The 25,973-nt window shown below is 45.3% G+C and overlaps 1 protein-coding gene across 1 annotated transcript in view; it reads right to left on the bottom strand.

The window, feature by feature from the left end:
- Window positions 1-5,022: 5,022 nt before the first annotated feature.
- Window positions 5,023-25,973, bottom strand: part of PROSER2 (proline and serine rich 2) — a 44,037-nt gene continuing 23,086 nt past the window's right edge. The window contains exons 3-4 of the mRNA XM_040248483.1: window positions 9,870-10,122; window positions 5,023-8,236 (exon numbers count right to left, since the gene is read on the bottom strand). Of these exons, the coding sequence (XP_040104417.1) occupies window positions 7,263-8,236; window positions 9,870-10,122 (1,227 nt within the window). The 3' untranslated portion in view covers window positions 5,023-7,262. The remainder of the gene's footprint in view (window positions 8,237-9,869; window positions 10,123-25,973) is intronic.

Consider the following 25,973-nt stretch of genomic DNA (forward strand, 5'->3'; position numbering starts at 1 on the left):
ATCAAATCGAGTGATTATAAAATGGGGCCCAAACTGTCCCTGAAAGCAGTTATTCCTAGAAGAAATTTACAAAAAATAATTTAAACAATAGCAGAATTATCAGGTAACATGTAGACCCTCCCAAGGCAGGGAGACACTTCAGTTCTCTGAGAGCGGCACATCTGCTCAACAGTGCCACTTTTAAATATCAGAAGTGTAAAAACTTAAGACATGGTTGGAAAGGGGCCACCAGCTCAATCTGCACTGCAGCTGTGTCCCAACTGCAATGTGGCTGGGAATTTACGATGGTGAAATAGTCCCACCTCAGTGCCGTGGAGCCAGTGGCCCCTGGCGGGGGCCAGGCCAAATGCAGGTGTGGGCGGCTGTCCTGCCTCGCCCTGCCCCAGCACTCCAGCTCCATGGAGCCAGGTCCTGGATTTTCCACTGAAGCCTGGTTGCCTTTCCAGTAACAACCATGACTTCAAAGGACTGCCAGCGAGCAGACTGGGCAGTTTCCCCAGTGAACTCACTCGGCTGCATGCGTGGGTGTCCTGAGCACAAGGGTGTTGGAAACCACCCCCTGGCAATTCCAGGCTCCAGAACCAAGTCTGGAGGGAGGGTAGAGGAGGGATGCAGCCAACGTATCTGCTCTGAACTGGATCCCCCAAGGCAGGGGTCACGAGTGGTGATTTAAGACACCCCCAGTAGGGCTGGCAAGGAGGCAGGGAGGCTGGGACCACCCTCTGCCTTCTTTTTCCTCTTTCAAGTCCCCTGCAGCTCACTGGCCCACTCTTTACCCCCAGCCTAACTTCCAAAGGCTTTACCTCTCTCTCTTTTCATCCCCAAAGACAAGCCCTGGCACTGTTGGTGGAAACATGAGGACAGTACAAATCAGAGATGAGACTTCATGAGAGCTGGGCACAGGAGGCAGGCCAGGGGGTGAGGGGAGAAGCCCTGTACGAGGGAAGGAGGACAGAAAGAAGAGTGGATGACATTGGCTGGCACAGCTTTCATGTCTTCACAGAAGGTTCAGGAAGCAGGGAGTGTGCAGCCAGTGGCCCCCACAAGGCCCTGTGAAAAGGAGAGGAGGAGCCCAAGGTTGGGAGGACTAAGTGATGATGCTTAGCACCACCTGTTGTGTCTGTTGCATTCAGTACCACCTGGGTCTGCTCCTAAGCTTCACAAACAAAGAAATCAAGTTCCAGACAGCTCTGCACATTCTAAACATTTTCATTCGGTTCATTTGGCCTTTAAGACAGAATAAATAAAGAGCTTTACAAAGTTTCACAGAGCTTCCCTGGTGGTGCTAGTGGTAAAGATCCTGCCTGCGATACAGGAGATTCTAGTTCAATCCCTGGCTTGGGAAGATCGCTTGAAGAAGGAAATGGCCACCCACTCCAGTATTCTTGCCTGTAGAATGGATAGAGGAGCCTGGCAGGCTTCATGGATTCACAAAGACTTGGACATGACTGAGTGACTCACACACACACACACACACACAGAGTTTCACAAACACATGGAGTGTGAGCTGAGAAGAGCTCAGTCACGCATGCCCAGAACTGTGGGTCTGGGAACCAAGGAAGGCAAGGCACCTTTTTGGCTACAACGTGCCCTGCACAGACAGGCACCCCTTGTACCTTCCTGCTCTTTGAAATTATCTTCACAAGGCAGAGGTTATTTCCCCCCAAATTTAAAATGCTTAGACACAGAATAAACGGTCCCAGAAATGGGTATACAATAGAAATAGTTAGAAGCTGAAGAAAACCTTGTAGCAGGGCCATCTCTGTGACTTACCAGGGATGTGGCCCCATGAGGAATTATATAATGTCTTTAAGGGCCCCTGAGATCTGAACGCATCTTTAGTAATAAGAGCAGGCCTCTTACGCACGTCACAATGCTCAAAGGGAGTCTAACCACACAAAAATGTCAGAGGATGCCAAAGGCGGAAGCCAGCCAGCCACCGAGAAGCCCGCGGGCACACACGTGCTCAGAGCTCCCAGCTCCCTGGATGCTTAGAGTCCCTGTTGACTCAGCCCCACCCCTTAAAGGTATTTCTAGAACTTAGGTTACTACTGCCCTTGGCAGTTCTGCTTTACACACAAATACTCAGAGGTTGAAGTTTACGAAGTGTGACCTGTTTATCAATGACTAAGTTCCATTAACCTCAGCTTCCAAATGTGAATTCTTACCTCTGGCCCGAGTCAGACAGTCACAACTGCTGCCTGTGCTGGGGGCAGGCAGGGCAGTGTGGGGTGGGGGCAGTCATGGAACCCTGAGTCTATCCCACCAGGCTAGGGGCTCCCACACCCAGAAAGTAAACCTGTGGCTTCCTCAGAACTAGGGTGGGTTTTCAAAATGCTCCTTGAGCCTCAGCAGTCCTGCTCAGCTGGGGAAGTAGCTGGCCTCAAGGGTCCCAAAGAAGCCGTGAGAATCAGGAAAGCCTCCTTGAACTTAAGCAGGAGGCAGGGTGAGTCTTCCTGACTCAGACCCCAGTGTGACACCAAGCAGGTGGGCTCATGGGGGACCATGGCAGACAGATGTAAGGGGCTGCCAAGGACTCAGGGGGCAGAGAGCACCCCAGGGTCACCCAATTCCCTAGGCACCCTCTGCTCCTTAGAGAGACGTATGGTGTTCCCAACCAAGGTCAGAGAATATTGGGTTTGTTTGTCATTGAGGCTTTTCAGGTCATTTCTGGAAACCACCATGTCACCCCTCTTTTAGCTTGCTGAACAAAATGTTTGTGCAGTCTTGATGATAAGAAGCAAGGCCAAAGAGCACCACTCAGAGCCAGCTTTGTACCTAGCGGGGCAGCCTCACCTGGGGTCATCAGTGCCCCCGCTAGAAGGACAACAACCAGGAGGGAGAGTGAGTCTGCTGGTGATAGCAGTGATTAGCATTTCTGGAGTCTTAGAATTTGAAATGTTTATGAGAGTTCTGTTCTATTTTTTTTAGTCAAGAGACAGTTTGAAAGGACTGGGAGGTTTTTATGCTGAACAATGCCCTTCAGCCATCATCCTGTTGCCCAAACTTTGCTCATGGACAGGTGGGTTTGGTCCCTGACAGCGATTTTTCTCTTAGAGAAGAAGGTGCTTCTGGTGGAGGAGAGCCAGCAGGAGAGGACCGCGGTCCATGGTCAGTGAGCAGGTGACGCAGGCGCCTCTCTTCTCTGTGGGGCCAAGCAGGGCTCCGACTTCCCCAGGCCACGGCCGCTGACAGCCCTGCCTTCTTCTTTTCTCGGATATCTGAAAGCCAGGCTTGTCCAGTGAGTAGATTAGGACAGGATATGGGAACTTGTTCCCCATATTTTGAAGCAGGGAAAAAGAGCCTTCTTGTGAAGAGAAGAAACAAAACCTGTTTGGTGACTTGTCATTTCAATGAAAACATAAGCCTCTCACAGGTGAGCTTTCCCCTTAAGCCTCCCCTTCCTCCTGGTTCACAGGCAGGGAAGAAAAACACCAAACAGCTCACTCGGCTCCTTCAGAGAACGTGGTGACTCGGTGACAAACGTTTCAGGAAGTTTCTTGATAAAAGTAAATTGTTTTTATATTTATCTTGTTTTTCTCCATTCCTCTGGAAAGAACTGATTTCTTAGATCACCTGCATAGAAAAACACCCCTATCACATCCTCTGAAAGGATAGCCAGCGCTGTGGGAATTCAGCAAAGAGAATACAGTTTGTTTGTTTTTTCTTTTCCATTATGGTTTCTCACGGGATGCTGAATACAGTCCCCTGTGCCATACAGTAGGATATTGGTGTTTATCCTTTCTGTATATACTAGTTTGCATCTGCTAATCCCAAACTCCCAGTCCATCCCTCCTCCACCCTACCTCCCCCTTGGCAACCACAAACCCGTTCTCTATGTCTGTGAGTCTGTTCCTGTTCCGTAGATGAGCTCATCTGCGTTGTGTTTTAGATTCTACATGTAGGTGACATCACATGGTGTTTGTCTTTGTCTGACTGACTGAGTATGATAATCTCTAGGTCCATCCAGGTTGCTGCAAATGGCATTCTTCAGAGAATAGTTCTAATTCTTTTTTAAAACAAAACAGTCAATCAGTCTTCAGGGTTCCTTCCATAAGACCTGACTTATCAATTCTGTGAAACTCTTGGGGAGCCTACATTGGAGGCCACCCAATAGGAACTCTGCGTGAAGAAACCTGTTGAAGTCAGTTTGAAGTCAGCTTGTAGGGGGAGAGGGAGGAGAGGAGAGAGCAAGAATGCAGCAGCTCCAGCTGAGCCCTCTGGTCTCGAGAGACTTGAGACATGGGAGGGATACCTCCACCTCTGCCTTTTCTCCACAAGCCTTATAAGAGGAGAATGACCCGGGGCAGACAAAAGCAAAGATCAACATTTCCACCAAATTTGTGAAGATAAGCCATGCACACTAGCCAATAGAGCTGGAGGAGGTGGAGGACGCTGGACTCTTACCCTGGAAACTGCAGGGTATTACCCTTTGCAGATGACCCTGGTTTGCCAGTTTGAACATACCTGCCTGAAAGCAGAGAATCCCCCCTTCCCCAACTCCCTGCTTTTAAGTATTAACTTAAAGAGTTTCATCTTTATCTTAATACTTAAAATCAGTAAAAAAAAAAAAAAAAAAGTTTCATCTTTATCTTAATGGGGACTAAAATGGGGGTTGATTTACAAGCATCACTTGAAAGAAAACTGAGCACTTAGGATTCCTATTTCCTTTTTGTTACAAGTTTGCTTTGAAATATGGTCCTTAAAATTCCCTTGAAGATGGTCCTTTAAGGATGTCCTATCACAGAGTTATGGGAAGGAAACAAATGCCCCTCAGAAAACAAATTGTTTTTGTTAAGGTGATACAAACAAATACAAGTTAGTTCATTAGTGGCTAAAATTTGAGCCTTGTACAAGATATACGGCTTTAATTGCTAGGCTTTTGGGCACGAAGTGGCCAGAGTAAGTCAGTATAATTATGAATAAGTAGGTAGAAAACATTATGAATAGACAGAAGGAAAGAATATAACCATTTAAAAGAAAATACCTGAGAATAAGGGTAAAATGCAAAAACAAAGTTGCTTATACTTAAGAGACATCTCTAAATTTATTTTTCAAAAATGTCACTATGAGAACAAATATACTAACATATAGTTAAGTTTTAATCACAATGAAGTCATAGGACAAGAAAAAAAGAACCATCAAATATAAGAGATTTTTAAAATGTAAGCCATTTTAAAATACTGTGTGACATGGCATCTCACTTTATAAAAAGCCCCCAAGAATCCTTTAAACAAATCCAACATAAACAGAAGCAAAATAAAAACTTTTTAAAAACCTATAAAATCAAAGCACCTATTTAAATTAAGACCACTGAGAATCTATGAGATTATATCGGGAGGACAAAAGCTAGGCGAGTCACTAAATAATGTCATTCTAAGGAAAACATTACAATCATTTTATGTAACTTACACGGCAAATTGATACTATGAAAAACACCCTTCACAGCACATTTAGCAGTTTGAGTTTAAATAATACTCAACAGGAAAGAAACAGATTCTGTGACAGTGGCTGAGACATACAACAAAAGAGTGTGACTTTCAAGTGTGGGCCTTCCTGGTCTATTTTTAGAGGTTTTAGACTCCAGCCTGAAATAGTTTGATAATAAAGCTGGTGGTTACAACTCAGCATGGGAGATACTGTATGGGAGAAATCCAGTTTCATGCTGCGTAACCTAGTTTGCTGCTTTTTCCCTTTTAAATTAATCCTGAGATCTTGCCCATGGAACATGGGGGCTGTTAAGACTCTTGTTTCCTTCTGTTTACCAGCCACCTTGGAACATGCAAAACTAAAATTAGGTGATAAAATTAGGTGATACATGACATCTTTAAAAGTGTACTTCACACACACACAAAAAGTATATTTCACACACACAAAAAAAAACTTTCAGTAAAAAATGAACTCTCATGCCTAGTAGGAAGCTTATTTGGATTATTACTTTAATTGGGAACAGAACACATTGTTGAAGAAAAAGCACTTTAGTTCACAGAAATGTTATGGAGATGTGTCCTTAAAAGACTTCTTGATTAGGAAGTAACAATTTCTGTGGCATCATCTCAACACTGAAATGGTTTGTGTATCAAAAGAATAGGAAGTGATTGAATCTTGCAGTTATGTAACAGGGTTTTAAGAAGTTAAATATGTATGTAATAATGGGTGTGCATACCACCTATATCTGTATATGCTGCTAAGTCACTTCAGTCGTGTCCGACTCTGTGTGACCCCACAGATGGCAGCCCACCAGGCTCCCCCATCCCTGGGATTCTCCAGGCAAGAACACTGGAGTGGGTTGCCATTTCCTTTTCCAATGCATGAAAGTGAAAAGTGAAAGGGAAGTCGCTCAGTCGTGTCCAACTCTTCGTGACCCCATGGACCGCAGCCTACCAGGCTCCTCTGTCCATGGGGTTTTCCAGGCAAGAGTACTGGAGTGGGGTGCCATCACCTTCTCTGATATCTGTATATATGTCCCTATAAACATACATTATGTACATGTATATACACAGTACATGATCATACACATATCTCCCAGTAACAAAGACTCTGTACTTTGATAAGACTTTCTTAAAATTACCCCCTTTTCCAAACTGAACCCTTACATTCCATTCTCATAACTCCACATTACAGCAAATCATACTCTAAAGGCTTTAATTTTCAATTAAAAAAAAAAAAAAACCTGGGCAAACCAAATTTTATCAAGAAACAAAGGCATATCTCAGGCTAACATACTTTCACCTTTAAAAAACTAACAAAAGACCAAAACAGTGCTTTAAGACACTATGAAAATTGAACAAGCACTTCTTTATTTTCTTGAAAAGAAGGGGAAGTTCCCTTTCTTAGGGAAACGAGTATAAGATCTACACTGGCTTTCCTCTCATGCATTCGGGGATTAAAGGTTAGATCAGAGACTCAATAACAGCAAAAAAAAAAAAAAAAAAAATCAGACCCAAATCCCCTTCCTCCTAGATCCAAAAAACATATGGTATTTACAAATCATAGAAACCTGTAGGTTTTCAAGGTTATTCTCTGAGCTCTTGGAAAAGGGAAGACAAGATGTGGTGCGGGCCCTCTCACATGGAAGGATGTCCCAGCTCGAATGCAGAACGGAGGGGGTCAGCTCGTCTACTGACTCCCAGGCCTTCATCTCTAGTCGTCAACCGGGTACCCAGTTGGGGCTTTGCAGCTGCGCTGCGCGCATGTGCACATCCAATTTTGGCTCTGCGCAATAGACTATCCTGCCTTCCCCGGCACCCGCTCGCGGTCCATCATAAGTTTTCCTTCAGGAGGCCGAGCTTCCGCAGGGCCTCCCGGCGGGCCTCCTCTGTGGAGCCCCGGCCCGAGAACTGGACAGTGATGCCTTGGGGTCTGAACCCCACAGCCCTGGGGAGCGAGCCTGACCGCTTCCTGGCCGCCTGGCCGCAGTCCGGCTGCTGGGGTGCAAGTCTGCTGGGGAGGGCCGGGTCTGGACGGAAGGTCACCGTCTTCCCGGTGGAGACAAAGGGCCCGGCCTGGCTCCTGAGGACGTCGTGGATGCTCTGGAAGCCGTTGGCCAGCGGCAGGGGCTGTTCTGTCTGCACGCCTCTGGACTGCTGGGCGCCGCGGGCCCCTTCTCGCGTGGGGACAGCCTCCTGGGCCGGGCCTGGCTGGCTCTGCTCGGGAGAGACGCTTCTCTGCTCGGTGGGCTCGCCTCTCTGGGCCCGGTCCTCCGTCTCCCCCAAGGAGAGGAAGGAGACGCCGTTGATGTTGGCCAGGACCTGCGCTTTGCGCTCCTGCACGTTGACTGCGGCCTTGGAGATGGTCTTATTGAAGTCCTTCCCCGCGCTGTTGGTCACGCTGATGTTGCTCGGGAAGCGGTGGATCTTGGGCGCTGGTTGGGCCGCGTGTCGGTGCCACGGTGAGTGGTCTCCGTGTCGAGGGGCCAGAGAAGCCAGCGTCCTCCACTCTGCAGGCCTGCCCTCTTTGGACGGAGATGTGGGCGAAAGCCCTTCGTTCCCTGCCAGCTTCTCAGATATCTTCTGGGCGATGACGAGTGGAGTGGGGACCGAGCGGGTCAGTTTAGGGTGCTCTGTGGGAGGAGTGGGGGGCTCTCTCCTGGGGTGGGCTAGAGCTGCTACAGGTGAGGCAGGTGGGGAAGATGGCAGGGCCTCAGGCCCTGGGGGGTCTGATGGGGGAGACTTCTCTGCATCCTCTTTCTTGGGTTCAAGGTCAGGGGCGTCTTCCTTTCCAAAAGGGACAGCCCCTGAAAAGTAGCGAGAATCCTCGTAAGCTACAGCCATATGTAGAATTAAATGCATCACCTTTCCTTTCCACTGACTTTACAAAGGTCTCAAGGGATGTAATATCAGTTTTAACAGTACCTCCTGTACTAAACTCCTTCTACAGCCCCTGAACTAGAGAAAGAGAAGGTAGTAAGATTCTCAGCACCACAGGATAAAAGAAGTACAAGCCAGAAGCAGTCAGTACCTGGGACACACAAGAGCCATCATCCTGAGACATGTACCAGGAGGAAACCACACCTTACGTTATAGGGGATTTTTACAAAGGGAAAGGAGATGGAGTAGTCTGTGGTACCCACCAACCCCTCCCTCAGTTCCTCTAGGTAAAGGATAGTTGGATGTGTCCCTCTCCTCCAGAAATAGAAATGTTTCCCGACAGCCTCTGATAGAGGTTACTATGCCAGCCTGTGAACCTTTACTATTAATATAGTCTAACATGCCTGATCATAGATCACCTAAAACTTTTCTCCACTTATACTCATATCTGCTGCAAAATTGGGAACCATGTATTTATCTTTGTATCCTCAGAATCTCACACAATGCCTGCCACCGAATGGGTACTTAAAATTGTGATGAAAACATCATGTTAGAGAATTGATGGGCAAATGGCTTACATTCAAAAAGTGTTTTCCTTAGCACAGTTATACAATCTGACATGTTTTAAAGATCAGCTGATTCAAATTTATCATAGGAATTATTCTTCAGAGAAGTGTGATAAAAATGGGAAATTCATATTTAAATCTCTTCTTTGAAAACTGAGCCCCATATTTGGAACATAAAACCAATAGTATGTGAAATTCTGTGTCATACACAGCGTTGCTTACAAAAAATAAAGGTGTGGGGGGGATATATTTCTAGAGGCATGTGACAAGTGGCAATATTTGCAGAGGGCAGGGTAAAGATATTTCCCCTCCTATTTTTCCCTCATCTTTTTACAGTCCCCCCCATGCCCACATTTCCAATATTCTTTCCAACCAGGAAAAAAAAAAAAAACTAGACGAAAGTTTTCTCCTTGCCCATGCATGCCCCTCAGTTTCTGTCACAGGACTCAAGGGACAAAAAGCATAGCTTTCCTCTAATGCCACCCTGAGTCAAGCAAAATAGATACTGAGCTGAATTTTTGTTCTGATCGATTTTGTTTTCCTGAACCAGCTGACTTTTCAGTTCAAATACTCCCACCTTGGAATAGGGGTATAAGCTTACACAAGAGTGGAGATTAAACCTCAAGGGCTAAAGTACTAGTCTTCTGTATGTTTTCTTTGTAGAATGGAATTGTTACCTGAAGCCATTTCCAGTTCCCTTTCTTTCTTTTATCCACACATGCAATCTGCTTGTTCAACCGATTGGTCTCATTCTTTATTCTCACCCTGTTGGAATTTCCCTTCCTGTGTTGTCATTCTAATATGCCATGAAAACACCTATTTGGTTGGTCAGTCAAACTAGAGAGAGGATGCTTCCCCCCTACAAAAAATCTGATCAGCCCCACAAGCTTCACAAGCTTCCGTACAGGCTAGAAACACAGAGACCACGAGAAGAAGGAGGGCCTCTGTGTCTGGCACCATACAAGGAGCCACATCAGGGTGCTCCTGTCCTCACCTGTGGTCTCCTTCACCTCCTCAAGGCTCTCAGGCTCCCCGGCTCCAGGGCCCGGCTGCACCAAGTCCACGACATCCTCTGGCTTGGAAGGAGTGGAAGTGCTCTCTCCCAGAGTCCTCAGAGAGCGCCACTGGGCGTCACTGGCACACAGGACCTGCTCCTCAAAGTCATCTTCCAGGGAATCAATCGTCTCTTCAAAAAACAGGAGGACGTCCTTTTCCTCGTGTGTGAGGTACCTCAGGCTCTCATCATCCTGTACAAAAGGTGTGGGCGTGAGGAATGAGATAAGCCAACAGTGGCTTCACAGAAGGGAAAAAACCCACAACACAGGGATCAATACAGAGCCCAGGGTGGAAATCATGGACCCTCCAATTTCCCACCTGGGGAGAGTGTACCATCCAGGTAACCGCTCTGGCACACCTCTGCCTGTGTGTCCCTCACCATTAGACCTGCATGAAAAAGGAGGTTGTCCCAAAGGTGTGGCAAGTTATGGATCTTAGACAGTTTTGTTCCTTGTGAGTCAATGACAAGAAAGCAATTCTTCAGTACCTCCAGAAGAGGCCTTTTCAACTCACCGCTAACAGATAACACTTGGTTTCCCCATAGTAACAGTGGGGGGATCTCTGGTTAAAGATGGAGGAGTGAACTTACATATGTATCTCATCTCCCTCCAGAAACCTTACTAAAACAAAAATGGGCTTTATTTTTTTAAAAATACAAGTCACAAAGACAACTGTAATAGGAAAAGAGGTGACAGCAATATTTGGGAAGGTAGACAGCAGAAAGAAAGGTGGGAACTGACGCAAAAGATCCAAGAAAGGTGAATTTTAGTCAGCATCTGGGGGCAGGGGCAGAAACCAACTTCCTGTGGTCTGGGGCTCAGATTTCACAGGGGTCAGCACAGTGTAGGGGGTGCTGGGAGGTTCTGGAAGTCTGGCTAAGATGACATTGAAAAGAGCAGAACTGGCCGAGAGGCTCTTTCAGAAGCAACTAGGTCACCCAGGCAGAAAACTAGACGTTTATTCTTAAAGAAGGTAAAGGAGGGATCAGAAGGGGTGGGGGCATCAAGCTGAGTTTACGGTGAAGAACCATACTGATAAAGGGGAGTCAGGGAATCAATCTGACTCTCTCTGGACAGAGGATCAGAAGGACCTTCTCTGGGGAACTGAATGATCCAAGTGCCAAGAGTTTCCAAAAGATCACTCTACCAGTGAAGTCACAGTCACCACCCCAGCACAGAATATTTATAATCAGTTTAATATCTCACTCTTAAGCATGTGCATATAGCTAATGATCACCAAGCAGGCTAGAACAACCTTTAAGGAGAAAGACACATCAAAACAAGATGGAAAAAAAGGCAACTTACAAGAAATAAACCATGCGGAATATTGAAAATTCCAAGAAGATCATGAACATTCTCAGAGAGATCAGAGGAGAGACTGAATCCATAAACTAGAATCTGATGCTACTTTAAAAAACTAGAAGAAAAGAGCTCTTAGATATTAAAATGACAGGGGGAAAAAAAAGCCTAGAAATAAACTAGAGTAACTGGAAAAGCACAACAAAAAAGTAAAAAAAAAAAAAAAAACAACCATTTTTAAAGCAGAAAATTAGAGCATATGTGTGGGAGGGCCAACAACTGAATAAGAATTCCAGAAACAGGAATCAGGAAAAACAGAGGGGAGGAAATGATCAAAGTAAACAGGCAAGATAATTCAAGGAAATGCCCTTAAACAGAAGGATGCAAGTTTCCAGATCAAAGGGCTGTGAGAACGACCTGATAAACAAGAATAAAACAGTGCTACACCAAGGCCCATCCCTTGAAGTTTCAGCCACGGGAGATGAGTTATCAAGTTATAATTAACATGGTATTTTATCAGTGTACAAAGAGAGAAGCCAAATGAACAGAGAAGAGAACCTGGAATAGCCTGACCCACGCACTGTCACCTGATTGACAACCAAGGAACCTGCAGTGGGAAAACACTGATCTTTTCAGGCAGTTGTGCTGCAAACAGTGAATCGTGACCTCACACCATACACAAAAATTCATTCTGATGAACTGTAATGGGCCTTCAATCTGTTTTAACAGACCCTCCAGGTAATACTGATGCACTAACATTTGATATGCATTGATCTGGTTTATTTTCTCTCAATAATATCCTGTAGTTTTGAGTGCACAGATTTTACACAGTTTTTGTTATTTCTCTTCTTAGGTATTTGATGTTTTGTGATGCTGTTAGAAATGGCATCACTTTAAAAATATTTTTATTTATTTATTTGGCTGCACTGGGTCTTTGCTGCAGCATGTGGGATCTACTTCCCTGACCAGGGATCGAACCTGGGCCCCCTCCATTGAGAACGGGAATCTTAGCCTCTGGACCACTGGATCACTCAGATATGGCATCACTTTTTAATGTCTTCTAATTGTTGCTGGTCTGTAGAAATACAAGATATACTGACCTTGAAGTAAGTAAATTTAACAAACTTGCTGCACAACACTAAGTTTATCTGTAGGTTCTTTTCAGTACTCTGCATATACAGTAGTGTCTATAAATGAAAGACTTTTATTTCCTCCTTTCCATTCCTCATGCCTTTCATTTTTTTCATTTTGCCTTATTCTACCAAAAGGGTCCTCCAGTTAGCTGAACAGGAGTGGCATTTTTGTCTTTTGCCCAATATTAGGGAGAACATTTTCCATTATTTCACCATTAAGCATAGTGTTTGCTTAGGTTTTTTTAAAAAAATGATATTCATCAGATGAAGAAAGCTCGCTTCCATTCCTAGTTTGCTAAGTATGTTTTTCTTTAAAATAATGAATGGGTTTTAAACCCTGTCAAAGGCTTTTTCTTCCTTTGTTGCAGTGGTTCTCAGCTAGGAGTGATTTTACCCTGCATGGGGCACTGGCAATGTCCAGAGACAATTCTGGTGTTACAATTTTCTCCTTAATTCTGTTAGTGCAGTGAAGTACAATGATTGATTTTCAACTATTATCAGCCTTGCATTCTTGGAATAAGTCCAACTTGGTTGTGATTCTATCCTTTTTATACATCACTGAATGTGATTTGCTAATATTTTGTTTAGAATTTTTGCATACATATTAACAAGACAGATAGTAATTTTCATTGTCATCAGATTTTGTATGTATTTCCTTTTTCAACTTTAAACTTAGAAAACAGTGTGCTCTAAGATTTGAGTTCACAGAATATCTTTTTGCTCCACTTCTTTTAAAAATATATTTATTTATTTATTTGGCTGCACCGGGTCTTAGTTGTGGCACTCGGGATCTTCGATCTTCAGCACAGCACAGTTACATCATGTGAACTCTTAGTTGCGGCATGTGGGATCTAGTTTCCCGACTAGGGATCAAACCTGGGCAGCCTGCATTGGGAGTGTGGAGTCTTAGCCACTGGACCACCAAGGAAGTCCCTTTGCTCCACTTGTTTTGAGGCTGAGTGGGGTTGGAGAAGGAACAGACTGATTTGAAGAGCAATTTTTTTTCCAGTTGAAATTGCAATAGTTTCATATTAACTAGATCTCTCTAAGTTTGTCAGCTTACATACCTAACAGTTGTGTAGCCCCTAAAACGAAGAAGGCAATGGCACCCCATTCCACTACTCTTGCCTGGAAAATCCCATGGATGGAGGAGCCTGATAGGCTGCAGTCCATGGGGTCGCTAGGAGTCGGACACGACTGAGCGACTTCACTTTCACGCTTTGGGGAAGGAAATGGCAACTCACTCCAGTGTTCTTGCCTGGAGAATCCCAGGGACGGGGGAGCCTGGTGGGCTGCCATCTGTGGGGTCGCACAGAGTCGGACACGACTGAAGCGATTTAGCAGCAGCAGCAGCAGCAGCAGCAGCAGCCTCTAAAAACTATTTTCCTTCTAATAAGAGGGTCGGTCTGAAGCACATTAGGAGAGTAGCAGGATACTATAGGGGAAAATGGGCACAATGCATTTCTTATTTAATACTTTTTATTAAGCACTGAACCAAAGAAGAGAGGAGCAGATTTTAAAAGAACCAGTGTAATATCTTAGAAGTCCTCTGTGTCTACAGAATATATGACTAATGGATTCACACTTTATTCTGAGAACTCCAGGATCTGGCCCTACCTAGCTTTTAAATGTCACTCCTACTTCTCTCCCCTTTCTACTCTATAGCAGGGCTGATAAACTTTTTTCTATAAAGGGCCAGATAATAAACATTTTGGGCTTTGCACTCTTAATGGTGGCAACTATTCCACTGTCAATGTGGTGTGAAAGATACATGAGATATGTAAATGAATGAGCTTAGCTTTGTTACAATAAAACTTTATTTACAAAAACAGGCTGGGGGGCCAGATTTAGTCCACAGGCTGGGGTTTGCTAATTCTTGTCCTATAATCAAATCAAATCACTTGCTATTTCCTACACCTGCTTCTCTGTCAGCAATGCCCATGTCTACACAGCCACATCTACCTGTCCTTCCTGATCCAATTTAAATGACACCACACCTCCAGCCTACTCCCATAGCATCCACTGAATCATGCATTCAAATATTTGAGCATCTAGTAAGCACTGGGCAATGTAAATACAAGGGTGTAAATGATGTTCTTGCTGTCTGGTTTAGTCCCTTTAATGAGGGCTTCAGACAAGAAAATAAACACACACTTTAGTGGGTGGAAAAGACTATGACAAAGTGACTATGAGGTGTTGGAGAAACACAGAATGGGCATCAGTTCACACTTTGGGGACAAGGAGTCTGATATGGAAAAATTCTAGAGAAGAAATGATTGTCACTAATGTTGAAGAATTGGGTGAAAATTAAACAAAAAGAATCCAGGGATATGTATTTTGGAGAGATCCTGTTGGCCATAGTGTGGAAAACAGGAAAGAGTTCGGACAACTGAACACGGAAACAATTTAGACAGAAGTTAAAAGTCACCTAAAGAAGAGCCGTGATGATGGGAGAAGGAGAGAGAAGGAGATGGAGCTGTGGGACGTTTAACAGGAAGAATCAACTCTTTGTATAAAATTCTATTTTTTACTGTAGTTGTTCATCACCCATGCATTTCCCCTTTGCTAGACTTTACAGGAAAAACCCACATCTGAGGTATCCATGAACTCTGCACAGAGCTGTCGCGTGTCCAGGAGGCAGGCACTGGAACCATGTTTCAGCTGCCTCCTCACCATGTAGGTCTGTCGTGGTGCTTTGGCCACCAGACACAGAGCTTTCATAACAAATCCAGCAATGCTACTCAGTCTGTGATTTTTTTAGATTTAGTGCATGTTGGTGGGATCATCTCGGTTACAATGTATGGCACAGAGCTTTCTATCTCCTCTTTCCTGTCTGCCTCAGTCTTGCTGGATTATCGTGCATCCATCATTCAGCACATGCCACCCCTCATGACTCCCAGAGTCACCATAAGACATTTCTCATTTTTCTTCTCTCTATGCAAAGCCAACAAATTGCCAACATCTACTGGATCATAGAAAAAGCAAGAGAATTCCAGATAAAGTTCTGCTTCATTGACTACACTAAAGCCCTTGACTGTGTAGATCACAACAAACTGTGGAAAATTCTTAAAGAGATGGAAATACTAGACCACCTTACCTGCCTCCTGAGAAACCTGTATGCAGGTCAAGAAGCAACAGTTAGAACATGGAACAATGGACTAGTTCAAAGCTGGGAAAGGAGTACGTCAAGGCTATATATTATCACCCTGCTTATTTAACTTATATGCAGAGTACATCATGCGAAATGTTGGGCTGGATGAAGCACAAGCTGGAGTCAAGATTGCTGGGGAGGAATATCAATAACCTCAGATATGCAGATGACACCACCCTTATGGCAGAAAGTGAAGAGGAATTAACAGCCTCTTGATGAAGGTGAAAGGGGAGAGTGAAAAAAGATGGCTTAAAACTCAACATTCAAAAAACGAAGATCATGGCATCTGGTCCCATCACTTCATGGCAAATAGTTGGGGAAACAATGGAAACAGTGACAGACTTTATTTTGGTGGACTCCAAAATCACTGCAGATGGTGACTGCAGCCATGAAATTAAAAGACGCTTACTCCTTGGAAGAAAAACTATGACCAACCTAGTAGCATATTCAAAAGCAGAGACATTACTTTGCCAACAAAGGTCCATCTAGTCAAGGCTATGGTTTTTCCAGTAGTCACAGATGGATGTGAGAGTTGGACCATAAAGAAAGCTGAGTGCCAAAGAATTGATACTTTTGAACGGTGGTTTTGGAGAAGACTCTTGAGAGTCCCTTGGACTGCAAGGAGATAAAACCAGTCAATCCTAAAGGAAATCAGTCCTGAATATTCATTGGAAGGACTGATATTGAAGCTCCAATACTTTGGCCACCTAATGTGAAGAGCTGACTCACTGGAAAAGACCCTGATCCTGGGAAAGATTTGAAGGCAGGAGGAGAAGAGATGACAGAGGATGAGATGGTTGGATGGCAGACTCAATGGACATGAGTTTGAGCAAGCTCCTGGAGATGGTGAAGAACAGGGAAGCCTGATGTGCTGCAGTCCATGGGGTTGCAAAGAGTTGGACATGACTGAGCGACTGAACATGCAAAGCAGTTCAGCTCAGTGATACAATAACAACAGAAAATGCTGCAAGTCTAAAAGGATTAGGGTTTTTAGCATGATGAAGGCTTCCCTGGTGGCTCTTTACCAGTTGGTACAGAATCTGCCTGCAATGCAGGAGACCCAGTCCCTGGGTTGGGAAAATCCCCTGGAGAAGGAAATGGCAACCCACTCCAGTATTCTTGCCTGGAGAATTCCATAGACAGAGGAGCCTGGTGGGCTACAGTCCATGGGGTTGCAAAGAATCAGACACGACTGAATCAGAGCAACTTTCACTTTTAGCATGACAAATGTCCCTCTAGTTAATAATTACAACCACCACCGATGTTGTTAGGGTGACATGAAAATGCTAACAACCAAGAACAAAGATAAACGTTAAGCCCAACTTTTCATTGAATCAAATGTCTTGGGAAATAAACTACTGCTCTCTACCCGCTTCCTCCTACTTTTGACTTTCCTAACTCCATGTTTCTATTCCCTGGACTTTGAGATAATCTACTTTGGGAGGTACCATGATTTCTGTTTGGTTGGACAGACAGTAGAATTAAATAGGCAGCTGGGCTGGAAGAAACCATCAGCTTAAGACACATGCCCATTTCACACATTAAGTGAGGAGCAGATGTGAGAATGGGGTACTTCCCTGGTGGTCCAGTGGTTAAGACTCTAGGCTGCCAATGCGTGCGGCCTGGGTTCAATCAATAGTCAAGAAAATTAGATCCCACTTGCTATGCAGCGTGGCCAAAGATTTAAAACAAACAAACAAAAAAAGTAAGAATGGGTTATATAAACCTGGCACGTCTTATCCATCCTCAGAGCAAGGAGTCCCAACATCAGATTTCATTTGGAGAGTAAGCTTAGGAAGGGAAACTCCCATTCAATCATTTCATGTTGTGCAACAAACTGTGGGACTCAGGGGCTGAGAGAAGCAACCCAGAGAGCATGCAACCCATCCAGCTCCCTCCCTGAAAGTGTGAAAACTGGCTGCAGAGGCAATGCTGTGACTTCCTAAGTGGCTCAAGTATTTCATAGAGTGGCCAAGGCCAGAACTAGTTTTCTGCTTGCTCTCTGTTTGCTCTAGTCATTTCCCTTTCTAATCACATACTAATCCAAGACCTGTGCTTGGATGCCTGCTCTTCTTGTACATCTGATCCGGAGTTCCTCAAGCTGACATTTCTGCCTCAGTGTTACTGTAAAACATGAGACATAAATTATTTTTAATGGGGCAGGTCGGCAGTCGGAGCCTCAGGCCCTGGCAGACTCAGATTCTTGCATCCTCCTCTGTCAAGCCTCTCTCACTCGAGTTAGAGTGTGGAGGGCGGGCTGGGTGACTTGTTCGTGATCAGCCTGGCCTTGAGCCTTGACCAAGGGCCAAACACGCCGTGGACTCAGTCTGTTGACTAATTCCCCAAACAAGCTGCTGCCCTCCACATGACCCTGCACTCTGCGTGTACCCGGGAGAGTCAAGGAAGCAGAAACAGAGGGAAGCCCCAGTGCTGAGGGCCGGGGGTTCAGGGCCAGGAAAGGGGCGGATGGCAGGTGGCCGAGAGAGCTCCCGTCTGTGTCTCTGACCCTGGGAGATGCTGCTGCCTCTCTCAGGCAGGGAGGTTAAAGAAGACGACCTTGGCCTCAGGGAAGCCTGACAGGCAAGGCGCCATCTATGGAGCCAGGAAGTGGACGGGAGGCTGGCCAGGCCCGAGGGCAGCTGGAGGGCGGGGCAGTGACTTCTAGTGGGCTCGGGGTTTGTTTTGGATGATGAAGATGTTCAAATTTGGCCGTGATCATGGCTGCACATCTCTGTGAATCTACTAAAAACCACTGAACGGCATACTATAATGGGTGAGCCACAGGGTCTGTGAATTATATGTCAATACAGCTGTCATAATATGTTTAAGAAAAAAAATGCAAGGCAGTGGCCTGGGGGCCCCCACGAGAGGAGGGAAGAGAGCTGGCGTCCTGGTGGGGTGGCCCCTACTTGATCTCTGGTGCTACTGGACAGGAGACATGCTAACTCAGTCCCCGGAAAACTAAGCGGAGAGGGAATGAGGATAAAACACACAGCAGCTTTCTTGGAAAGGGTGAATGGGAGAGAATGTACGTTTGTCCCTATCATTTGGAAGGTGGTAGGCTGACAGAATTGTTTTTTGTTTAAACTCCCCTTCTATCAATGGAGTTTTTATTTTTAAAATGTTTTCCCTCCTAATATTCATTTCCTTTTTGAAAAATTGGAGTATAGTTGCTTTACAATGTTGTGTTAGTTTTCATATAACAGTGTGAATCAGCCATATATCCCTTCCCTCTTGAGCCTCCCACCCACCCCCATCAATGAAGTTTTTAAAGTGCATATTTGGGCTGTGGAGTAAAGGGAAGTTCTTTATGGCTACAAGTCTCCAGATGCTAAAAGAAAAGCTAAAAGAACTGTCTAGAAAACCAGCTCTCACCTGTGCTACCCCTCCCACCACACTGCCTGAGGGTGGGGTCTGCAAGCCTCCCAGTGAAACACTGCTTTGCTTCAAGAATTTGGGAGTACAGACATTTCTACCCTAATCTGTGTACTGTGATGGTGAAGAAATAATTTCTAATGTATTCAAACCAGAAAATTCAAAATGCCAAATCTACTGCTGTAACTGTAACACACAAGTTTGAGTCTCCTAGGAGCAGGACAGATCCCGGTCTCTGCGAGGTCTGCCCTCTCCAGAAAAGATGACAGCACAGCGTCCCTCTGTCCCGCAGGGCTCTAAGGGGAACATACTCCCGGCCAGAGGACAAACTCTTCCAGCGACTCCAACCAGCCATGATAACAGTCAGCAATCCTAGACATCCTTATGGGAATTCTGGGGTGGGACAGGAGATGTGTTTGTAGGGAAATGGGAGAGAGAATAAAACCTTCATATCATTGAAGAAAAACATCAAGAAGGCTTAAAACACTCATACTAAAATAGCAGCAGCAGTGTTAGTCTCTCAGTTGTGTCTGACTCTTTGCGACCCTGTGGGCTGTAGCCCCCAGGCTCCTCTGTCCAGGGTATTCTCCGGGCAGGAATACTGGAGTGGGTTGCCATTTCCTCCTCCAGGAGATCTTCCGGACCCAGGGATTAAACCTGGGTCTTCGGCATTTCAGACAGATTCTTTACCGTCTGAGCCACCAGGGAAGCTCCCAAAACCCCACTTTAAAAAATCCTGAATTAATTCAGTTTTGAGGCTTCTTTTCTACCTTCGACTTCTTTTATTTTTTTATCTTTTGGCCACACTGCACAGCATATGGGATCTTAGTTCCGCAACCAGGGGTCCATCCTGCACCCTCTGTGTTAGAAGGGTGGAGTCTTAACAACTAGACCATCCGGGAAATCCCGGGGTTTTTTTATCTTTTGTTTTGCTTTTCTTTTAAACAAAGAAATTGGGTTTAATGGCAGATTAAGACAGTGATAACTCCCTGTGAGGGAGGGGGTAAAAAAATGAACCAGCAGAAATCATCTGTATCTTAAACCAAAAAGAAAGGGGTGGGGGATGGAAATTATGAATGTTGTTGTTGTTCAGTTGCTAAATCCTGTCCGACTCTTTGTGACCCCACGGACCACAGCACGCCAGCCTTCCCTGACCTTCACTATCTCCCAGGGTTTGCTCAAACTCATGTCCATTGAGTCAGTGATGCCATCCAACCATCTTATCTTCTGTTACCCTCTTCTCTTCCTGCCCTCAGTATTTCCCAGCATCAGGGTCTTTTCCATTGAGTCGGCTCTTCGCATCAGGTGGCCAGAGTACTAGGGCTTCAGCATCAGTCCTTCCAATGAATATTCAGAGTTTATTTCCTTTAGGATCGACTGGTTTGATCTCCTTGCTGTCCAAGGGTCTCAAGAGTCTTTTCTAGCACCACAATTATGAAATATTATGATGGCTAAAAAATTCTTGAGATGAACCCGGATCTCTTAACCCCTACTCTCCTTGGTTAGGCCACCTTGGGTGTTTGTTTTGGCAGAATCTGAGTTGATGCTCACATTTTCTTTCTACAGACACCAAAATGATCTCCCTGACACCTGAGTAAGGCTTTACTAATTTAAAAACCCAAGTTGATGAGAGCCCCCATCCCTGACACACCAACTAGGAGCTGAAACTCAACATAGGGGCAGCAAGAAGAAAATAGGAATCAGTCTCTTCTGTGAATGCCACGCTTACTTTGGCAACCTCATAAGAAAGCCCATAAGTACATGTGGCCTTTCCCATGGTTTCATCACAGGGGTTTAATTATGGTGATTTTTAACTAGTCCCCATTGTAATTTTTCACTATGGTTAACATAAACCTGTACTTCTGGCCGGAAAGAGACACAAACAAGTCAGTGGGGGATGAGATATGTGTGCAGTTTTGATTACAGATCGAGAATCATGGCTTTGAGGGCTGCCTTGAACTTCTCTGAACTGGCAATGTTATAAAGCGGTCCTGACCGATACGGGAACGCCTTAAGTGCATGGCGTCATGTGTGAGACCCCACATAAGCTTGTCACACGTCCCAGAGCTCCACGTGGCTGTTGGGTCACCACACTGTGAGATCCCGAAAAGATTAAAGTCGAGTTTTATTCCATCACCTATCTGATCTGGTGTGTAACAGGCATTTACTACATGTTTACTGAATTGACCTCTCATCAAAGCTACTTAGCTTTGTCTTAAAATAGCCGTCCTGTCCAGGAAGTTTGGGGTTCAATCTGGGGAAGGAGCCAGAGCTGAAAGGACAGTGGGGTTGCTACCGACCAGTCTCTTCTCCTTTCCATGCCTCTGTTCTGTGTCTTCTCCTTGAAACTGCCTGGCGACCAGCGTGTCAGATTCTTAGTGTCCTGTTTAGACCTCAGTGGAGCCAGTGTGGAGACAGCCTCACCTCCACTTGTTTTACCTTCTCCTTCCACAACTGATGGGTGAGACCAAACAATCTCAGAGGTTTTGGAGAGGGAAGGGGTGGTCAGGAGCTGACAACCACTGTCTGATCACAGCCTCATTCTGTGACTTGAGGGCCACAGGATTTGTCTGCTGAGGGACCAGGGAGGGTTTCAAGAGAGCTTAAAGGAAAGGGAAAGTGAAGTCGCTCAGTCGTGTCTGACTCTTTGCGACCCCATGGACTGTAGCCTACCAGGCTCCTCCATCCCTGGGATTTTCCAGGCAAGGGTACTGGAGTGGGTAGCCATCTCCTTCTCCAGGGGATCTTCCTGACCCAGGGATCGAAGCCGGGTCTCCCACATTGCAGGCAGACACTTTACCGTCTGAACCACCAGGGAAGCAGCTTCAGTTCAGTCTCTCAGTCGTGTCCGACTCTTTGCGACCCCATCAATCGCAGCACCCCAGGCCTCCCTGTCCATCACCAACTCCCAGAGTTCACTCAGACTCACGTCCATCGAGTCAGTGATGCCATCCAGCCATCTCATCCTCTGTCGTCCCCTTCTCCTCCTGCCCCCAATCCCTCCCAGCATCAGAGTCTTTTCCAATGAGTCCACACTTCGCATGAGGAGGCCAAAGTACTGGAGTTTCAGCTTTAGCATCATTCCTTCCAAAGAACACCCAGGGCTGATCTCCTTCAGAATGGACTGGTTGGATCTCCTTGCAGTCCAAGGGACTCTCAGGAGTCTTCTCCAACAGCACAGTTCAAAAGCATCAATTCTTCGGCGCTCAGCTTTCTTCACAGTCCAACTCTCGCATCCATACATGACTACTGGAAAAACCATAGCCTTGACTAGATGGACCTTTGTTGGCAAAGTAATGTCTCTGCTTTTGAATATGCTATCTAGGTTGGTCATAACTTTTCTTCCAAGGAGTAAGCGTCTTTTAATTTCATGGCTGCAGTCACCATCTGCAGTGATTTTGGAGCCCCAAAAAATAAAGTCTGACACTGTTTCCACTGTTTCCCCATCCAGCAGCTTACTGGATATCAAAACTTCAAAAATGTAGCAATGAATTTAGGTCATCATTTTTGCCCAAGCTAGAGGTAAAAATGAATAGGAAGTATGCTTGGGGACTTGGGATGTTTCCAATCCACTCTCAAAGTGGCACACAAATTATGAAATTCCTTAATTCCTACAGTATTCAGAGGGTCCTGCTCTTTCCAGCTAGCCAAATCATATTCTTTCCTGGAGGACGCTCCAGGGTGCCCGCAGGGCAGAACAGACTTCATTCAGACTGTGTTCTTCAGACAGTCGAAGAACCTAGGGATCCTGGCATGGGGCAGCACTGGTCCCTGGCAGTGAACCCCAGAAGTTTGATGAAATGCGTGAGTGTCTGAGATACTCTCCTTAAGAGGTTAAGAATATAGGTCACCTACACCCAAAGCTTCCTTTGTCATCCTGAAGAGCTGTCATTTATGAACATCTCTAAATCTTTCCTGAAACTTTTGTTTTGAATCCCATCACCTCTCGAGGTTGTAAGTTCCAGAACCACCACGACAACTTTGTATTGTACTGAAGCTGTCCTTACATTTCAGAGGAAAAAGAGACCCTCTTAGTCAAGTGTACAAAGATTTGGTCTACTTGTTCTAGTTCTAGCTGTACATTCTGCTAGAAAATGTTCAGAGGAAGAATTCTTTACAAAAAAAAACACTACATGTACACAACCACAACTGGCCGCCTGAAGGGCTGACTTCTTTTTGGCTGGGCTGGGGCTTCGTTGCCGCACACAGGCCTTCTCCAGCTGCGGCGAGTGGGGGCTGCTCTCCAGTTGCAATGCTTGCCCTTCTCACTGTGGTGGCTTGTCCTGTTGCAGAGCACAAGCTCGAGAGCATTTGGGCTTCAGTAATTGCAGCTCCCAGGCTCCAGAGCACAGACTCAGTAGTTGTGGCCCACGGGCTTAGTTGCTCTGTGGCATGTGGAATCTTCTTAGAGCAGGGAATCAAATCTGTGTCCCCTGTACTGGCAGGCAGACTCTTTACCACTGGACCACCAGGAAAGTTCAACACAACCAACCTCTTGAGTGATAAAGAGTTCATTTACTTCATCTTCCCAGAATAGCCTAGGTCTTAACGGCAGCCATGTGGATAGCCACAACAATCCTACCTAAGCAGCTCTTTCAATTTTTAACTTGTACTAGCTCAGGAGAAAGGTTTCTAAAGAACAAAGATCTGTTCTCTTCCAGGCAACGAGAGTTTAAAAGCTTTACGATACTCTCCTTTAACATTAGGCATGAATGTTTATCTTCTTCTTAAAATAACCTTTGCTTGAAAGAAATACCCACTTCTATAAAGTGGAATCAGACTGTCTTCTAAAAGTTATTTACTTAGCCTCCCTGGGTGTTAGTTGCAGCATGTAGGATCTAGTTCCCTGACCAGGGATTGAACCTGGGCCCCTTGCATTGGGAATGCAGAGTCTGAGCTTCAGGGAAGTACCAGAACTTGACTATGTTTTACTTAAAGAGTCTTACAAGGGGTGCATTTACTCCCATACAATCTGGAGGCCTAAAAACACTATTGCTGATGAATCTTTTATGAGGTCAGAGAATCAAGAACAGGGAGTGTAGAACTACTATGGTTGATAATCATTCTAAAGAGACAAATCATAAAAAGACTACATATTTAGAGTAAAAACATATAGATCCTCCACAAATTTAGACTTTTAGAAAGCAGAGTATAAGGGTAACAAATTTTTTAAAAACTTAGAGATTCTGTAGTGGTGTAGACAGTTCACTCATTCAAGGGAACCTGGCTGCTAATATGGTGTTTTATAAAAGTCAAATGTTCCACAGGCATTTACAAAACTCTACTTGCCATTTAAAATCAAATGCCAGATTCTCTCAGTGTATCCATTCTATCTAAGCAAGACACACAACTGTGAAATAAAAAGAGATGACAACTAAAGTTGGCCCAATGATTTTTCCATGAAGCGAAATGCTTGAAGCTTAAAAAGAGTCCACTGGTCTAGGTAGAAAGTCCTGGAATGGGATGGGAACACATCCTCCATCAGACAGTGAGAAGCAGGTAGGTGAGTGGGGTATGGACCGAATCAAGCAAACATAATATAAGAATATAACTGAATGACGTGCTTCATAAAAGTATGGATTCCGTAATGCCGTTTCCACAACTATTGTCTATTACATAAAAGGATGAACATACAGATGAATCAAATATGTCACAGTGCTACTGTAAGATTTTACCAGATAGAAAAGAATAGAGGGCAGGCATTCTTTAATTTAAATTCAAGGTGATGCCCCACAATAAGATGGGTGGAATTACAAAATGGGTGAGATATTGGGTGGAAGGAGGGAGAGTTTTCCTTTTACCATCTCTTCTTCACTGGTCAAAGAAAGACGTTCAGAAGGCTACTGCTAAGAGATGGATAGAAGAGAGAGCACGGGCCCAAACAAGACGAAGAGGCAGAAAGAAGTGGTGCTGTTCTCCACCTGGGCTAACAGGGCACTTGCAGAAGCTGGTACCAGCAATTAGGAAGCACCGGTTAGACACTGGGCATTTCATCTCTACAGTAACCCTGGAGAAAGAAATCACTATCCCTCTCAGCCCCCCACCCCTTTTTGAACAGATGGAGAAAGTGATTAAGTAGCTGTTCCAGCTTACAAAGGGAGGCAAATTTAACTTGAACCCAGGCATGTCTCCAATATCCTGTGTTTATTACTATTCTGAGCTGCTTTTCAGGCTACTGAATAGCATCAGTAAAGAAGAAAGCAACTGGAAAAATGCATACAGATTTCTGGGAGGGCTTAAGAGGAATTATAAACACCTTGAGGAACGGCCTTCTGATCTATGCTTGGCTCCACTGTGGAACCTACGTCCCCCAGCACTGAGGCCCACAAACGCCTTCCAGCACAGGCAGCTCAGAGCTGTAAGACTGTGCTCACCCTGCTCACCCTGATCCCCCGGGGTTTACAAATATAAAAGATCTACAGTCTTTCTCATCTTTGAACCGAAAGGTATTTCTAATATTTTACCATAAATACATCCATGATAAAAGTTTCACAATAAACCATTTCTCCCTGTGACTGTGGAGCTGAAACTTAACAGGCCTCCTTTCAAAGAAGAGCTTTGGTCTCTGAAGATGACTTCCTGGGTCTGACATCCTGACAAAGAGTCAGCATCACACATGTTCTCCAAATCTGACAGAAGAGGGGATGAAAGCCCCACCTGCCTAGATGGACACTGCAGAAAGAGCTTTATTTACATGGTGGTCTCTTACAAACTCCCCAAGTTCATTTCACAGTTTTGCTTCTTCTGATTCAAACATCTTATAGCTGCTCTGGTGACGTTGGTCCCTCTGAAAGGCTCTGTTCCTTTTCTCCTACACCTTCGTGGCCGAGAGTGTGATGCGCCCTGGGGATGAAGGACTCTCCCCCACCTGTTGGGCATGCTGCTGGTAGGCAGCCCTCAGCTGGCAGTCCCCTTGGGAACTGTCCTGTCAAGGTTATGCCTCCCTCCAGGGGTGTCCTGACCCAGGGCTGATGGCTGAGTAGTGGGCGTCCAGGCTCCATGCTCGGCCCACTGCGAGACAGCTGGAGGGCCTCCCAGCACCAGGGCTTCCTGAGGATCAGCTGAGGCCTTCTCTGGGCCTGCAT

This window comes from Oryx dammah, unplaced genomic scaffold (genome assembly GCF_014754425.2).
Source record: "Oryx dammah isolate SB20612 unplaced genomic scaffold, SCBI_Odam_1.1 HiC_scaffold_10, whole genome shotgun sequence".
NCBI classification, from domain to species: Eukaryota; Metazoa; Chordata; class Mammalia; order Artiodactyla; family Bovidae; genus Oryx; species Oryx dammah.